General features: G+C 41.9%; 1 protein-coding gene across 2 annotated transcripts in view; it reads left to right on the top strand.

Moving 5' to 3' along the window:
• Positions 1-15,754, top strand: part of TBC1D25 (TBC1 domain family member 25) — a 48,164-nt gene extending 32,410 nt beyond the window's left edge. For both annotated transcript variants that reach the window (XM_077476693.1, XM_077476702.1), the window contains 2 exons: positions 8,466-8,654; positions 12,045-15,754. In XM_077476693.1, coding sequence (XP_077332819.1) covers positions 8,466-8,654; positions 12,045-13,478 — 1,623 coding nt within the window. In that variant the 3' untranslated portion in view covers positions 13,479-15,754. The remainder of the gene's footprint in view (positions 1-8,465; positions 8,655-12,044) is intronic.
• The last annotated feature ends 213 nt before the right edge of the window (positions 15,755-15,967 follow it).

Genomic DNA, 15,967 nt, shown 5'->3' with positions numbered 1-15,967 from the left:
GGAGTGCTGCTGGGGGTCCCCAGAAGAAGAGGATCGGGGCTGCTCTGTGTAAAACTCTTGCACAGAGCAGGTAAGTATAACGTGTTAGTTTTTTTGTTTTGTTAAATAACAAACTTTTGCATTCACTCTGCACACTATAGGCCGTTTTCAGGCGTTTACAGGCAGAAAAAAAAATGAAAAGGAGTGTACACAATTCCCTCAATGAAGATGAAGCGGTCTTTCCGCGAAACTAGTTGAGGGAATTGTTTACACTCCTTTTCATTTGAAACTCTTCGGGGGAACCCGGCAGTAGTTCATCAATTGTGGTGTACACTATATATTGTTTTAATGTACTATTGTCTGTGTAACTGTTTTTTGTCCTTATTAAACTTTATATAATTTTAATTATCATTTATTTTCTTTGATTATCAAGTACCGGGATAGTCCAACTCACAATCTTGTTGGGTGTAGTTGCATGAGGGTCAGTATGACCAACTGCTCTGGCACTTACATACCAGCTAATTTCCCTATATTATGAATTGTGGATGAGGGTACATTTATTCAACTTTTTTTTCTGTGAATCTGAGGCTATACTCATATTGTGCTTTGTTATGAAAAGGATAGTTCACTTAAAAAAAAAAAAGGGGGGGGAGTGTTTGTAGATTAACTACTTAAAGCGGAACTTCCACTTTAAATGACGGTGACCCCCTGACATGCCACATTTGGCGTGTCATTTCTTTTTGGGAGGGGGGGGCGATGCCCTCTTTTTTTTTTTTTTTTTTTTTTTAGAGGCATCCAGCTCCCACTTCATCCCAGGTCCCCACGCCGCCAGAAGGAAGTTCACCTCTTCCCCCCCCCCCCCCCCTGCAATCTTCTGGGACACATCACAGGTCCCAGAAGATTGCCTGGCCATTCACAGTGCGGTCACGCATGCGCAGTGCGTGCCAGGCTGTGAAGCCACAGCCAGGCGCCCACAGTAAGAATACCGGAGAGGAGTAGGGCTTCATACCCCTGCGTCGCAGGTCCGTGGGACAGGCGAATGATTATTAAGTCAGCAGCTACACTTTTTATTTATTTTGCTGGAACTCCGCTTTCAGGATCAAGCTTATTTTTCAGATTTGGTGTTTACAAGTTAATAATAATTATTTATTTATTTTTGCTAGAAAATTACTTAGAACCAGGTGGTTAATGAGCATTGGGTGGGGCGGCCAGCAATACACCTACATTATGTAGAATTTTCATATGACCATTACATGTGTATTTTCTTAATTGTATCTCTACGCAGCATCACATCCACCTTCCACTTAAATATCCCCTGAAGAAGCCCCCAAAAGGGTGAAACATGTTGGGAGCTCTCACTCCAGTTATTGTTGAGTGACTATTTTTTGCGTAGATGTGTATATATGACTGCATAACTTATGTACAGCCAAATGTTTCTTTTAATTGTGTTTTATGTAATAAAATTTTATATGTCTTTTTACATCTTTGATGTTTTCCTAGTTATATGCTAGTTTGTTATTTTTGCCTGGTACCTTTAAAAATCCCATTAAAACCTTCCTCCCTGTCTATACTTAGAACCTCCCAAAAACGAAATATAATTTTTTCAGAAACCCTAGAGAATAAACTGGCGGTCGTTGCAATACTTTGTCACACCATATTTGCGCAGCGGTCTTACAACCGCAATTTTTGGGGGAACATTTTTTTCTTTTTAAATTAAAAAAATAAGACATTAGTAAAATTAGCGAGATATATATATAATATATATATATATATATATATTGTGAAAGAGAATGTTACACCGAGTAAATTCATACGTAATTTTTTTTTTTTTTAGCAAAGACCCTAGAGAATACCATGGCGGTCGTTGCAACTTTTTTTCTCGCACGGTATTTGCACAGCAATTTTTCAAACCACTGGGGGAAAAAAATAAAACGTTTCATGCTTTAAAAAAAAAAAAAAAACATTAAAGTTAGCCAAATTTTTTTGCATAATGGGAAAGACGACGTTACGCCAAGTAAATAGATACCGAACATGTCGCGCTTCAAAATTGCACGCGCTCGTGGAATGGTGCCAAATTTCGGTACGTAAAAATCCCCATAGGCAACACATTCAATTTTTTTTTTTTTTTTACTGGTTACATTTTTTGAGTTAGAGGAGGTCTAGGTCTAGAATTATTGCTCTCGCTCTAGTGTTCGCGGCAATGCCTCACATGTATGGTTTGAACACCATTTTCATATGTGGGTGGGGCTTGCGGTTCACTTCTGTGTGCGAGTACACGAGGGCTTTAAATCTTTTTGTTTTTTATTTTTTTAGTTTGACACTTTAAAAAAATATAAATTTTTGATCACTTTTATTCCTATTACAAGAAATGTAAACATCCCTTGTAATAGGAATATGGCATGACAGGTCCTCTTTACAGTGAGATACGGGGTCAATAAGACCCCACATCTTACCTCCTAGGCTGGGAAGTCTGAAATAAATAACAAAAAAAATAAAAAATTTACGATCACGGCTTCCCAGCCAAGGTGCTGCCAGTCGTTTGAAAGCAGAGGCCAGGCGTGACTTCATAACATCACGCCCGGCCTCCGAACGATCATAGAGAAATCTCTGATCACAATCCGGGGCCGGCGGATCCTGTCTCCAACTCACTGATGGAAGCCGTGAGTCCGTAGAAGCACCGGAGGGCGGCGGGAGGGGCGTCAAGCACAGGATCAAGCGCAGAACAGCCGCTATGATCATTCTTATGGTGTAGGGAATCGCCAGCACTAAAAGATGATATCTGAATGATGTCTGTAGCTGCAGGTATCATTCAGATATACCCCCACAAAGTCAAGTACGTCCCTGGACGTAACTTGGGCAGGAAGTGGTTAAAAATCTCCATATGCAAAAATGTACTACAGGTTACCAGTTTTGAGTTAGAGGAGATCTAGTGCTTTAATTATTGCTCTCTCTCTAATGATCGCAGTGATACCTCACTTGTGGTTTGAACTCCGTTTTCATATGTGGGCGAAACTTGTGTACGCTTCGGTGGGACGGGTATATATAATATTTATACTTGCCTGCTCAGTTACAGTGGAATTGCACAGGTGCACAGGGCAGCCCAGATCCTCCTCTTCTTGGGTCCCTCTTCTGTGATCCTGGCCCCTCCCTCCTGTCGAGTGCCCCCACAGCAAGCAACTTGCTATGGGGGCACCTGACCCGAGTCGCAGCTCCCTGTGCTCATTTAGACACAGGGCAATGGCCCAGCCCCACCGCCTCTCTCTCCTGATTGGCTGACTGTCTTTGACAGCAGCAGGAGCCAATGACGCCGCTGCTGTGTCTTTGCCAATCAGGAGGGAGCGTCTCTTTAAGTGTAGGCCATTTTATATACCTTTTATAAAGCCTGACTGGAATACTCCCAGGACGTTGCTAAGTGAGACCTGGTCATCACTGCTCATCTCCACCATCACAGGAGTGAGCTCTCACATCTTGAGCTCAGAGCTACTGTATCGGGGAGAGAGAGTATGTGGGGGGAGGGGTTTGAATCAGAGATTTGTGATGGCGGAGGTGTGCAGTGATGACTAGGCCTCACTTAACATCCTGGGAGTATTCCAGTCAGGCTTTATAAGGTATGCAAATGGCCTAACGTAAAGCAAGGGCATTATTCAACTTCAGTCACAGCTGCAGAGTTAGATTTTATCTAATGGATGCCCTTTATCTGCATAGGCAGTTTTGTGGTAAAGGTGAACTATTCCTTTAAAGACCAGGCCTTTTTCTGACATTTGTTGTTTTACAAGTTTAAAATAGTATTTTATTATTTCTAGAAATCTCACAAAAGTGAGTACACCCCTCCACATTTTTGTAAATATTTTATTATATCTTTTTCATGTGACAACTCTGAAGAAATAACACTTTGCTACAATATAAAGTGGTGAGTGTACAGCTTGTATAAGCCCTTGTATACACGGTCGGAGATTCCGGCAACCAAATCGGTTGGAGTTATTCCGACTAATTAATTCCGAATTGTGCGAGGTATAAATTAAGATCCGCTTAATAATAGCCAACATCCCAACATGAAATACTATAGAAGTTTTCCCCTTAAAGAAGGCGGGACTTTTTAGGCATAGACTGTGACACCAATTAATTTGGTAAAAATATATAAAAAAATAATTTAATTTCAACATAGAAAGAAAAAACAAAGAATAATATATTAACATACATTTCCGAACAGGAGAAAGGGACACATTACTTCCTCCATGTGCATATATTTATAGAACCAGAAAACATTTGCTTCCTACATCTTGCGTTGTTGTGTTTTTTTATTTTTATTTTTTGAAATTGTACATATATATATATATATATATATATATATATTATTTCTTATGTTTTTATAGATTCTACTATTTTGTAAATTTAAGTGTGCTAAAATGGATCATCCCTGAAGAAGGAGTAAGATAACTCCGTAACGCGTAGGTTACATTGGATGCACAATATTAACGCAATTTGACCTTGTTTGTAGAATGCTTTGAATACGCCTATATACAATGTCATAGAAGTCTGTTCCTTTGGAATAAGATGTAGGAAGCAAATGTTTTCTGGTTCTATAACTATATGCACATGGAGGAAGTAATGTGTCCCTTTCTCCTGTTCGGAAATGTATGTTAATATATTATTCTTTGTTTTTTTCTTTCTATGTTGAAATAAAATTATTTTTTTTATATATTTTTACCAAATTAATTGGTGTCACAGTCTATGCCTAAAAAGTCCCGCCTTCTTTAAGGGGAAGACTAATTAATTCTGGAAGAGGTCCGGAAGGGATGTTGCATACACACGGTCGGACCAAGTTGTCGGAAAATCCGATTGTACATAGCGTGATGACGTTATTTCGTTACGACGGGACTACGTTTGGGCTAGTAGCCAATAGCTTTGGTCTAGGAATTTGATCTGAGCATGCGTGTCACTTTGTCTGTCGGAGTAGGCTACACATGATCGGAGTATGTCCGAACGGAGCATTTTGTCGGAAAATTTTACCGGCAATTTGGAAAAGTTGGTCCATCGGATATTCCGATGGAAACAGTCCGATGCAGACCACTCACAGTCGGAATATCCGACAAAACGGTCCGATAGGAAAGATTCCGACGGAATCTCCGACCGTGTGTACAAGGGCTAACAGTGTCCCCTCAAAATAACAACACACAGCCATTAATGTCTAAAACACTGGCAACAAAAGTAAGTACACCCTAAGTGAAAATGTCCAAATTTGGCCCAAAGTGTCAATATTTTATGTGGCCACCATTATTTTGCAGCACTGCCTTAACCCTCTTGGGCATGGAGTTCACCAGAGCTTCACAGGTTGGCACTCCTCCATGATGACATCACAAAGCTAGTGGATGTTGGAGACCTTGCGCTTCTCCACCTTCCATTTGAGGAAGATGCTCAATAGGGTTTAGGGCTGGAGACATGCTTGGCCAGTCCATCACCTTTACCCTCAGCTTCTTTAGCAAGGCAGTGGTCGACTTGGAGGTGTGCTGGGAAACTGTATCATGTTGGAATACAGCCCAGTCTCTGAAGGGAGGGGGATCATGCTCTGCTTCAGTATGTCACAGTACATGTTGGCATTCGTGGTTCCCTCAATGAACTGTAGCTCCCCAGTGCTGGCAACTCTCATGCAGCCCCAGGCCATGATACTCCCACCGCCATGCTTCACTGTAGGCAAGACACACTTGTCTTTGTACTCCTCACCTGATTGCCGCCACACACTTGACACCATCTGAACCAAAGTTTATCTTGGTCTCATCAGACCAGAGGACCTGGTTCCAGTAATCCATGTCCTTAGTCTGCTTGTCTTCAGAAAACTGCGGGCTTTCTTGTGCATCATCTTTAGAAGACTTCTTTCTGGGACGACAGCCATGCAGACCAATTTGATGCAGTGTGTGGCGTATGGTCTGAGCACTGACAGGCAGACCCCCCGCGCCCCTTCAACCTCTTCAGCAATGCTGGCAGCACTCATACGTCTGTTTCCCAAAGACATCCTCTGGATATGATGCTGAGCACGTGCACCCAACTTCTTTGGTCAACCATGGCAAGGCTTGTTCTGAGTGGAACCTGTCCTGTTAAACCGCTGTATGGTCTTGGCCACTGTGCTGCTCAGTTTCAGCATCTTGGCAATCTTCTCATAGCCTAGGCCATCTTTATGTAGCGCAACGATTATTTTTTTTTTAGATCCTCAGAGAGTTCTTTGCCATGTCACCGGGGAGGGAAAATGGCCAATTGGGCCCAATTTGGACATTTTCACTTAGAGGTGTACTCACTTTTGTTGCCAGTGATTTAGACATTAATGGCTGTGTTGAGTTATTTTGAGGGGACAGCAAATTTACACTGTTATACAAGCTGTACACTCAGTACTTTACATTGTAAAGAAGTGTAATTTCTTCAGTGTTGTCTCATCAAAAGATATAATAAAATATTTACAAAAATGGGAGGGGTGTACTCACTTTTGGGAGATACAGTGTGTGTGTGTGTGTGTGTATCTCTCTCTATATCATATATCTATCTCAGAGACCCTAGGGAATAAAATGGCGGTCTTTGCAATAGTTTGTCACACTGCATTTCAAACTGAATTTTTGGGGAGAAAAAACACTTTCATTAATTAAAAAAAAAAAAATGTCAATTTAGCCCATTTTTATTTATTTATTTATTTATTTTTTAATATAATGTAAAAGATGTTATGCCGAGTAAATAGATACCTAACATATCACGCTTCAAAATTGCGCATGCTCGTGGAATGGTGACAAACTACGATACTTAAAAAATCTCCATAAGCGATGCTTTAATTTTTTTATAGGTTACCTGTTTAGTGTTACAAAGGTGGTCTAATGTTAGAATTATTGTTTTTGCTCTAACAATCGTGACAATACCTCACCTGTGTGGTTTGAACACTGTTTATGTGGGCACGACTTACCTATGCATTCACTTCGCGTGAGCACAAAGGGACGGGGCGCGTTAAAACACTGAGGTTATGACAGCTAGCTGCTGCCATAACCAAGCATTATAACCTCAAAGTAATGACGTGTGTGTGTGTGTGTGTGTGTGTGTGTGTGTGTATAGAGTGGGCGGTCCGGAACTGGTTAAGTGAGGCACTATAGATGTAACCAGGGCTTCACAGATGCGTCCCAGGAAGGCTACATCACCAGTGCCTTCCCTCTCCATATGACGTGCACTAGAGCTGCTGCGATTTAATCGTTAAAGAATCAAGATTGCGATTCTAACCCCCCCCCCCCAGCGATCTTAACACAGGATTTTCCTGGTTCAGTGCAGAGCGTTCTCTGCTCACAGCTGTCAAAAACAAACAAAAACCAGGCAGCCTGCCAAATTTATTAAAACATCGCTTAGGCTGAGATAAAGCGAAAGTTGTATCTTATGTTTTTAGATCAAAGGAATAAACTTCGGTCTATAAATGAGATCAGGTTAACCACCTAAAGACTAAGACTTTTTCTGACACTTGTTGCTTACAAGTTAAAATCAGTATTTTTTGCTAGAAAATTACTTAGAACCCCCCCAAACATATATTTTTTTTCTGCAGTCTTTAAAACGCAATTTTTATGGAATTAATACACTTTTTTAATAAAAAAACGAAACCGTAAAGTTAGCCCAATGTTTTTGTATAATGTGAAAGATGTTACGCCACGAGAATCGTGATCTTTATTATAAGCAAACAAATCTTAATTCTCATTTTGGCCAGAAACGTGAAGCTCTAATGTGCACTGTCCTATGTTCCGGAAGATGGATTCATCTGATCAACTTCAGGTCAGATACACCCATGAATGAATTCTGAATGATCTCAGAAGTGTCTAAAACTGATGCCTTCCACACAAGCTCAAAGACTGTTGACAAGTCTCTATAGGATTTTCTTAATTTAGGTGGCACAAGTCACTGTAAAATTGAAATGTATTTTTTTTGTAAGAGGATTTATATATTATAATACAAGGTTTATATAGCGCCAACAGTTTGCACAGCACTTTACAACGTGGGGGCAAACAGCACCGTTTCAATACAGGAGGGATCAGAGGGCCCTGCCCCTTAGAGCTTACAGTCTAGAAGATGTAGTGTACCTAAAGCCCAGACTACATTTCTAGTTTTGTATAGAGTGGGAATGTTTAAGGGTCTATGCACCGATCAGTCGCGTATACGGAAAAGAAGGGGAATGCAAAATTGTACAATTGTCAACGAAACGGGGGGGGGGGGGGATCTCATCAATGGGCCACAGACCCAAAATAAACAAATAACTGGTTTTAACGAACCCCTTTTGATAAAAAAGTTTAAAAATAAAAAACTTTTGGCTTCAGATTTTGATTGAAAGGGTTTTCAGTTTTGTTTAGAATCAATGTGAGTGGAAAATGATGAATATCACGTGTCGGACATCTGCTACTTTTGAAAGTTTATCTTAAAATGACACTGTGCAGAGTAGACAGGTACACTTTGACAACAGAATTTTGCTTGTGATGCAGGTGGGTCGTACAATATCTCGTGTGCAACAGGCGCTGAGCTGGACGTATGGTGAGGATGTGAAACCTTTTAAGCCCCCACTCAGTGATGTGGAGTTCCACACCTACCTGAACCATGAAGGACAGCTGACCCGTCCAGAAGAACTTCGCCTTCGCATATACCATGGCGGTGTAGAGCCCTCCCTGAGAAAGGTGAAGAGAAGAGCATTTATTAATATTCATATTATGGCAGCCACATTTTTCTAACTGCATGTGGTGGAAGCACTTTTAATATATATAGAAGAAAACCAAGTAGCTTTGCAAATATAGCTTTTCTTGCCTTTTTTTCCTGTGCTTTATGGTATCATTACAGGTCTAAGCCAATGTAAGCATTTTGTTTGAATTCACCGTAACTGCAGAAAAAGACAGAAAAACTAGGAGATCTTCTGCTTTACATACATGTTTGTTTTAATGTTTTTTTATTAGTGATTTTTGTGTTGCACTGAAAAAGTCAAATTAGTAGAAGCAAGCAGCTCCCACATAGATGTATTTATCCTATGTGTTTCTCAATGGCCAGATTTGGAAGGTAGAACATACATCTAGAGGGAGCCCTGATGTCTTCTTTGGTCTCAGCCTTGGTCTGGATACATGTACGCTCTACAATGTAGCTAAACTTTGCAGGGGCTACTAGCAGTTTTTTTACCTTCAGTGACTACCTGAATCTATTGCAACTTACAAATCCTCATTTATGGTACCTGTCATTGAAGGTAATGAATCATACATGTAGTAAAAGTGTCCCATGAGCTGCAAATCTGCTGTAATGTGGTATGTGCAAGGCCATCTTTAATATTGATTGGACCCTGGGCAAAAAAATTCTTGGGGGCCCCCTCCCATGCAATTTCACTCTCCGCCCGTTCTGAGGCATACAATAAATAGCAGCTAGACTTAAAATCAGTTTACTGTATCAGATCAGGCAGCAATTGCGATTGGTTGCCAGCAGTTACAGCATATAATTAATGCTTACTGACTGGTTGCTAGAGGTTACAGCACACATTACGGCTCACTGATTAGTTGCTAGAGGTTACAGCAACTAATCCGGTTTCTGCTTGTTAATTGGTTGCTAGCAATTACTGTACAGTAATACTTCTCACTGATTGGTTGCTAGAGGTTACAGTACATCTTCTCCTCACTGCAGGGGGGCATGATGTACATATGAATGCTGCCTTTATTTACATATCAATGGCGCAGCTATTTACTTATGAATGCCGGTTATTTACATGTAAACACAGGGTCTGCAGGCTAGTCATCTGTACACAACAATAGGGCAGAGCTGGGCAGCATTGGTACCAGCACTTCACACTGCGATATAAAGACACAGAACAGGACTACAACTTCAAAGGACAAGGACGTTTAAACTGGGGTAGTTGGCAAGTATGAGGCAGCTGCTTTAGGCGCCACAACAATGACAGGGCCCAGGGCAGCTCCCCCTTTTGCCCTGCCTTAAAGATGGCCCTGGGTATGTGACAACCTCAGCCTGGGCTCCAACCAAACCAGGCCCCCAACATGTTTCGCTCTGCCAGTCGGTGGCCCATGCCCCAAGATTAAGCTCTGAAGGTTGGAGCGAAATGTATTGGGGGTGTGGCCAGGTTGGAGCCCAGGCTAAGGTTGCCACATATCACAGTACAGGGAGTTTGCTTCGATGTGCGCCTAATGGGACACTTACTACATGTGAGTGCTTGGGGCCAAGACAAGCTCCTTCCCCGGGCCAGCACTCAGAACGGTGGGCACAAGACTAGAACCCCTTAAAGGATGAGCAGCTCACAAAATTTTTCATTTGGTTCATAATAAATCAAACAGGTGCATGGAGAATGTGACTTACAAGTTGTCAGACTTTTTGGCAGTTACAGTGCACAAAAGGAGAGGCTGAATGTAAATGGAGCAGTAACCTAGGCTTCTGGTGATTGCTCTAAAAGTGGCAATAAACCATGTTAAAAAAAAAAAAAATTTAGCTGGATCGCCTGAGGGTAAATGGCATAATGTACTAGTATGCACTGCATACTAGCACATTGTGGCAGACTTGCCTTTCAAAGGGAGCTCTCCAGCGGCATGCTGTCACCATTGCCAGCACTTCATCTTCACCTGGTCTTCCTTCTAAATTTGTAGTCTCCAGCCATTTGAATGGCTGAGCCATGAAGACATCACTCACGATTGGTCTGTGCATTGACCGCACACTCAGTGTGCCCTGAATGCAGAGCTGCTCACATACTCCAGTGACATCACCAGTTGCAGCCACTGTGAATATCTTCTAAATAGCACAAGTTTTTAAGATTGTCACAGTATCTACAGGTAAGCCCTAATATAAGTTTACCTCTAGGTACATTTGTGTAAAGACTTTACTACCACTTCAAAGCACAGGTATAGAAAATGCAGTAGGTCATAGGCTTAATCTTCCAAGCTATACAAATTTTTATTTTATTTATTTATATAAAAAACATTTTTTTTCCACTTGACCTTAAATGGTTGGTATAGCTTAGAGCAGGCATGTCCAAAGTCGGCCCCCCATGTTCCAGTTTAACGTGGCCCCCCTGGTAATTTGGATATATATATATATATATATATATATATATATATATATATATATATATATATATATATATATAATCTATCTCCTCTTTTGTGGCCCCCGGGCGTCAGCGATTTACCGTAGTTTTAGCTGTGCTTTTGCCCGCTAGCAGGACGCTTTTAACCACTGTTAGCGGCAGACAAAGGGTTAAAAGCAGCCGCAAAGCACCACTGCCATTGATTTCAATGTCGGGGCATTGTGGGAGCAGTGAATACACTGGTCCTAAAACGCCCCAAAGATGCAGCTTGCAGGACTTTTTTTCCTTGTCCTGCAAGTGCAGCGGTCTTTCACACTGGGGTGGCAGGGGAGGCATTTTTCAGGTGCTTTACAGGCGTCTTTAGCACCTGAAAAATGCCTCAGTGTGAAAGTATCCTTACAACTGCTTTACTTATAGCTTTATATAGTTCTTCATCATTTTCACAATTATTTTAATAAAGTATTCATGCTATTGCTTGCCCTAACCCCCCCATTTATTGGTTGTATTCCTAAACTTAGTGCACAATGACACCTGCTTTTCTTTTTATTAGTTAGGAAAGGATAACCTCACCTTTCCCCGATTCTAATTTAGTTTAACTTTGCTGCTTGGGAGCACTGCTGTTCACCTGTCCACCGAGAGCACTTAATGGGCAGTAAGTGCATTCTTATTGCATAGAAGGTTAACAGCCAGGTAAATTAAGCACACAGGGAATCTGGTACTGCTCGGTTTACAAGCAGCCTGTCCATGATTGCTCTGCAGAAAATCCAAGTGAATATATATCGGGGAGGTGCATTGACTGGCTTTTTTTTTTTTTATTAAGAAAGATCATCTTGTGGCTGTTTAAAACAGTGTCCAGTAAAAGTAAAAAATGATGGCTATTGTAGCAGTTCAGTAAATTCTCAGTTTTTACTTGGAGTTGCTAATCTTTATCTTTTGATATGTTTCCCATACCCTCTTTAGATTTGAAATTCCCTTTCCCTGTATTGTTTTCTGTCTTCTCCAGGTCGTCTGGCGTTACTTGCTCAACGTGTACCCAGATGGGCTAACGGGACAGGAACGCATGGATTATATGAAGAGTAAAACCCGGGAGTATTATCAGCTAAAGAGTGAGTGGCGAGAGAGGTGCAGCCAGGAAGACCTTGAGTTCATTCAGGGTAATGTAATGAAAGATGTCCTCCGAACAGACCGCACTCACCCATATTACTCTGGTTCCGAGGATAACCCTCATCTACAGGCCCTGCATGACCTGCTTACCACCTATGCCGTTACCCACCCACAGGTGTCTTACTGTCAAGGTATGAGTGATATTGCATCACCTATCTTAGCGGTCATGGACAATGAAGCTCATGCCTTCATCTGCTTTTGCGGCATTATGAAGAGGCTCGAAGGCAACTTCCGCATGGATGGAGAGTGTATGTCCGTGAAGTTCTCCCATCTGAAACTTCTCTTGCGTTACTCTGACCCAGAATTCAACAACTACCTAATGTCGCGCGGTGCTGATGACCTTTTCTTCTGCTATCGTTGGCTGCTGCTAGAACTTAAAAGGGAGTTTGCCTTTGAGGATGCCTTGAGAATGCTAGAGGTCATGTGGAGCTCTTTGCCCCCAGATCCTCCAGAGAAAGAGGTGGAGCTTGTGGGACCCCCCTGTGCTCCAGGAGAATGTCGGAAAAACACGAGGAAAAGACATATGATGAGGCCGGACCGTGGCCTGAGCCCAGAGGAGGAGGCAAATGAAGTGGTGGAGAAAGAAGTGGAGGAGGCGACAGTGACGGAAAGCAAAGAACCTGTTGCACTGCAGGGATCTCCAGCATTAAGTTGTTCTCTCTTGAAACAGGCGAGCTTCGGGGAGTTCAAATGTTATGAAGAGAATGAAGCGCGGTCAAGTTTTGAGACTGATGATCTAGCAAGTCCTACCTTGCAGGTCAGACAATCCACAGAGGAGGATGAAGAACGGTTATGGGAGCAGGAACCCCTCATAGGACCCCCCGATTCCCTTAGTGTCACTAAATCCATATCTGCTCTTTCTTTGACCTCTTGTTCCCCCACTTCACAGAGTTCAACATCTCTTGAAACTGCAGACCAAGCTGGTGAAACCTTTGCTGCTAAGCCTGAAAATGAGGTTGTGCCAGAAGCAGAACAAACTGTGGCTACTTCCCTGGCCCCTATCAGCCTTCCCCCGCCACAGGAGTTTGGACGTGGAAATCCTTTTATGCTGTTTTTATGCCTTTCCATCTTGCTGGAACACCGCGAGCAGATCATGAAACAAAACATGGGTTACGACGAGCTGGCAATGCACTTTAACCGCCTGGTCAGGAGACACAACCTGAACCGTGTACTGCACCGCGCCAAAGCTCTTTTTGCGGACTACCTGCAGTCTAAGGTGTGGGATTCTGAGGAGGGAGATGAGGCTGCAGCAGAATCCCCTTCCACTTCCTGACCTTCTGTAATTTCATAGCTGGATGGGTACCAATGTTTCCAGGCAGGGAACAATATGGTAAAAGGGATAGAACAAAGACTATTATGTACTCTGCAGACCAATATTTGCAAAGACGTCCCTAGCATATGTTGTATCACCATATTCTGAACAATGACATTTAGGAATGCAAAAATATTTTCACTGGCTTTAATGGGACAAGCAGGTCTGATTTTGTGAGACCGAGCCAGTTGAACAACAATTTAACTTATAGGCATTTTGTTTTGCAGCCACAAATACAGCTGAACATGTCACACAACAAATATGGTGCTGCTACTTTTCCATGTTGATCGATGTCACGTTTCGGTGGATCTACACACCAAAAAGTGACATTTACATTCATGCTAATCATATAAGCATCAGTTTCATATTTGGCGTGCAAGGTATTTTTATTTGGGGATTTATCAAGGAATGTTTGCCTATATGGTCTGCAACCGCTGACGCCTGCGGTGTGCTTCAGATTCATCTTATGAATAGGAAACTTTATTTATATTTTGAGTTTACACAAAGCATAAAATCATTTTAGGATTCAAGTACTATGGCAAACAAGCTAATTCAGTATGGCAAAAAGTAACATTCAAAGCTCAGTAGTCCCCATCTTGGTTTATCAGTTGAGGACCGAGGCGGATGCTTTTCAAAAATAAGAGCCTGGTATGAAAGCGTTTGTGTATCTCTGGTCTTGGTATTAAAAATGTCATTAGTTGTGCTGAATTACATGGGAATCATATATTTTTTAGGCCAAAAAGCAGAGGTAACTTGATTACATAATTCTGGTCCATAAGTTGAGTACTATTTAGAAACGTGCAATAAAATTTGGTGCAAACGTGTCAAACACTTTAGCAGCAGTTTAAGAGATGGACACTAGAGGGAGCTAATGGATAAGCATTTGGGTTTAGGTTGTAAGGCTTCGTTTTCTTAAAGTGAACTTGCGATTTGTCCATGCTAGACAATGCGGCAGGTTCACCTTCACATCATGCTATGTTTATGTTCCAATTGTTCCTCTCCCTCTCCATTCACCACTGAGAATGAAGAGAAATAGCAGGCACTTCTGAGTATGAGGCTCGTGTGACTCCCTTCACTTTCTTTCAAGTGGCAGTGCTGGTATTTGGTGATTGGCCCAAAGCAGTCACATGAGTTCAGGGATAGACTGCTCAGCCTTGTTTAAAGCTCTGGCTCTGAGCTTTCACATCTCCTTTTTTTACTGCCGGCAGTGGAGGGAACAACGGAAAGTTAAAGTATAACCAAAGGCAAACCTATATAGAGTGGTTAGGGGTTATAACCATGGTCAGGTATTTATTGCTATCTGTACCCTCTCTAAATGTCCTCATCACCAGTTCACAGAATGAAACAAAAATAAATCCAAAATTGAGTTGTACTTAAAACAGGAATAGAGGGGAAGACTTGCAATTGTTTCTGAAACAGCTGTCTTAAAGGGGACATCCCTCACATTGGAAAGATATCCTCTCACTTCCTGTTGAGTCTACCGGACATGAATTGAAGGGAAGTCTACCTAATGAGTCAAAGATGGCAAAAAAAAATGACAGCAATTTTAACCCATCCTGACTGAAAAATACTGTAGCTGCTGCCTTTTAATATAAAGTCACTTACCTGTCCGGGGAGCCTGTGACGTCAGCACCCCTAGCTGATTCGTCAATCGATTCGGCTTTGGGTGCAGGCACCGGAATCTTCACTAAGGGAAACACAAAGTGTTTCCTATTGCGCATGCGCTTTTTGAATGGTCCTGCTGTCTTCTGGGACCTGTGTGTCTCACAGAAGGCGGTGGGGGGGGGGGCTTACATTTTGTCGATCGTTGCAATCGTTGTGCTGGCATATTATATGAAAGTGGGAGCGGGTACCTGGTTTTGACAGGTATCTACTCCCCCCTCCCCCCAAAAAGTGCCAAATCTGGCAATGGAGGGGGAGGGTGCGGACAAGCGGAGATTCCCCTTTTCTTTTTTCTTTTTGTTTCCTATTGTGTAGCTTCCTCTCCATAGCATGTCATAGCTGGAAAATCCCATCTCCCTTGAGGTCAGACTAGCTTTCCCGTTCGGTTCCTGCATAATTAGTGTTGCCAAGCAGCATGATAAAGAGCAAGGGGTAGGGTGGATACTTTATGAAGGTGCTGGTTATTGGGCCTAGCTGCTCTAAAGTGTTTTGGTTTTAGAATTCCTCACCATCTTGTTTAAAAACATTATCCTCGTGGAAGAAAAAAAATTATAAACAGATTATTGGTATCTCTATTTTGGTCCAATTTGGGTAACATTCATTTTGGGGGGTGTTTGAAGAGGGATGTATTACCATATAATAGAATGTATTGGGGGATGATATGTATATACAGGGTGCCTGATTGGCCTGACAATTTCATATTTCTAGCATAGATGGGACAGTGGGAAATTGGTAGCTAGTGATAACCGACCATGGTTAAGTATTGTATAGCCTTTATAATAATATAG

Source organism: Lithobates pipiens, unplaced genomic scaffold, assembly GCF_037356315.1.
Source record: "Lithobates pipiens isolate NorthernLeopardFrog02 unplaced genomic scaffold, aLitPip1_a1.2 Scaffold_1, whole genome shotgun sequence".
Classification (NCBI taxonomy): Eukaryota; Metazoa; Chordata; class Amphibia; order Anura; family Ranidae; genus Lithobates; species Lithobates pipiens.
This window is presented reverse-complemented; position numbering and strand designations above follow the sequence as displayed.